Here is a 2645-nt window from a genome sequence, read left to right on the forward strand (position 1 = left end):
AATGTATGATAGTAAGAGGAGTGGGGGGGAGAAGAGAATTGCAAAAAAAAAAATGGTGGAAGATTTGTTGGCTGGGATAGGATTAATTTAATTTCGCTTGCTAACTGTCAAACATGTTGTTATCCCCCCCCCCCCCCCCTTCAGATGAAGTCGAACCGTCTCAACCCCAAACTGGAGAGTCTGGAGTTCCCCCGCAACGACATCGTGTTCATCCGCGACATTGGCCAAGGCGCCTTTGGTCGGGTCTTCCAGGCTCGCATCGTCTGCAGCAACGGAAACTCTCACCTGACGGGCGGGAAGCTGTCGGGCAGCAAACACAGCCTTAGCTGCGGCAAGAACTGCAAACACAACCCTCGGCACGTCTTTTCCAGCAAAGGCGACCTGCGGCACGTCGACGTCTCGGCTGCCGTCCGGGGTTGCGACTCCCAGCTGCTGGCGGAGACCAAGTGCAAGTCATCTTCATGTGACAATGTCCTGGGCGAGGAGAGTAAGTGTGGCGAGGGAGGCCAGCTGATTGCGATAAAGATGCTGAAAGAAGATGCGTCAGAAACGGTGCAGTCGGATTTCGAGAGGGAGGCTTCGCTGATGGTGGAGTTTGACCACCCGAATATCGTCCGTCTTCTCGGCGTGTGTACTGTGGGAAAGCCCATGTGTCTCCTATTCGAGTACATGAGCAAAGGGGACTTGAATGAATTCCTAAGACTATGCAGCCCGGATCAGTGTCTGCTGCGGAGTGATGCGTGTTCAAACCCGTCGCTAGAAGAAGTGGGTAGCATCGATGCCGTAGACCAGCTCCACATGGCGCGCCAGGTGGCAGCAGGAATGGTTTACCTGGCTGACCGTGGCTACGTCCACCGAGATCTGGCCACACGTAACTGCCTGGTTGGCTCCGGGCTCACGGTGAAAATCTCAGACTTTGGCCTGGCGCGCAGCGTGCACAGCATGGACTACTACCACGGGAGCGACAAAGACGCTATCCCCATCCGGTGGATGCCCCCCGAGGCTATCCTCTACAACAAATTCTCCTCCCAGTCGGACGTCTGGTCGTTCGGCGTGTTGCTGTGGGAGGTGTTCACCTTCGCCGTACAGCCGTACTACGGCATGACCCACGAAGAAGTGGTCAATCACATACGTGCCGGCCACGTCCTGGCCCCGCCCAAAAACGGGCCGTCGGCCATCTACAATCTGATGAAGTCGTGCTGGCACCGAAAGCCCAACTCTCGGCCGAGCTTTGTGTCTTTACAAAAGTCGCTGAACATGATGTGGGAGGAGATGAGTAAACAAAGGACCAAGAATGTTGTCAATGTATAGCGCACAGTTTAATATATTTTCTTTTTTAAAAATCTTGTTGTTATTGTTATTTCGGTTACCATGCAACAGTTTTGAATAGCCATTGAAGTGTATATATACATAATTATATATATTTTTTTTTTCACATAGACCTTGAGTTTTATGCCCTAAATCCATGATGTCTCACCTCTTACTGCTGATGCCGATATAATGCGTGTTGTTGGCGTGTTGAATCTATGAATAAGCTCGTGGCTTGATAGAGTCCGTCTGCAGAAAAACAATAACAACAAGTCCTGTCTGCTGGTGAAGCCACAAAGTCTTGGCTGTTTCCCGTCGCCGATTGTCCGCAAGCAGAAACATGAAATATGCTGCTGGATCTTGAGCCATTCCAGGAAAACTGAACCTTCAGTGACACACGCAAGGCAAAGACGATGGCCTGCTGACAGAGATGCTAGGCTTCAATAGAGCCCGATTTTTTTTCTTTTCTTTTCTTTTTTTTCGACGGAGGTTGCTTGTTTACTTTGCTTACTTGACTTTTTTCATCCAGCGGTCATCTGGAGTTTTAGACCTTTGGTTAGAAGTTGCCTGCTGGCTGATCAGCATCTCTGTGTTTTGTGTATTGCTGCAGTTTCACTTTTCATGGAATGGCCTTCTGGTTCTAGTGTGGTGATAGGACAGGAATATTATTTAACCTTCAGGAGCAACAGTCCGGACGATAAAAGACGCTGATGCTCACCGCAAGGAAAAGTGCAAACCCTCGTGTGCTCAGACTTCAAGCACAGTCTGACTCATGAAAGACTTCATTTGTGTGTAATTGCCTTGCTGTAAATAAGATAAGAATGTTACATGATACACGGGAGGAGATGAGAAGTGACCTCTAAAAAGTATGAATGACTTCAATTATGTGTGGTTTACTGTAGATTCAAATTAATTGTAAAAAAAAAAAGACAACAAAACTGAAGACACAAATGATCAGTGTCGTGTGTATGTGTCTGAGTTGTCCTTGTGACTGAAAAGACACTTCTATGTCGTGCAGACTGAAAAAACTGAGTGTCTCGTCTTTAATTTGTATGTTTTTGAGTGTTTAAGTATTTTGAAAATATGTGTGCTATGTTTTGTTTTCATTTATTCTGGGACAAATACTTTATGATTAATGGATTGTTATTGTCTGTTATAATATAATAAGAGACTACTTTGATTTACATGAGTTAAAAAACTGTTTCTAAGATAAAGGAATAGAAGTTATTTATAACGTAGGCAGGATAAGATTGTAACGTTGGAGGGAACTGACAACGTGACAATGTGGCTGTTGTAAAAGAACTTTGTCAGAGGGGAGGGTGGTTAGCGGGTGCTCT

At 46.6% G+C, this 2645-nt stretch overlaps 1 protein-coding gene across 1 annotated transcript in view; it reads left to right on the top strand.

Moving 5' to 3' along the window:
- LOC101849550 (muscle, skeletal receptor tyrosine-protein kinase) overlaps positions 1-2236 on the top strand; it is a 4036-nt gene extending 1800 nt beyond the window's left edge. Inside the window, exon 2 of the mRNA XM_013084691.2 lies at positions 145-2236. Within this exon, the coding sequence (XP_012940145.1) occupies positions 145-1311 (1167 nt within the window). The 3' untranslated portion in view covers positions 1312-2236. The remainder of the gene's footprint in view (positions 1-144) is intronic.
- Positions 2237-2645: the final 409 nt, after the last annotated feature.

This window comes from Aplysia californica, unplaced genomic scaffold, assembly GCF_000002075.1.
Source record: "Aplysia californica isolate F4 #8 unplaced genomic scaffold, AplCal3.0 scaffold00310, whole genome shotgun sequence".
Lineage (NCBI taxonomy): Eukaryota > Metazoa > Mollusca > Gastropoda > Aplysiida > Aplysiidae > Aplysia > Aplysia californica.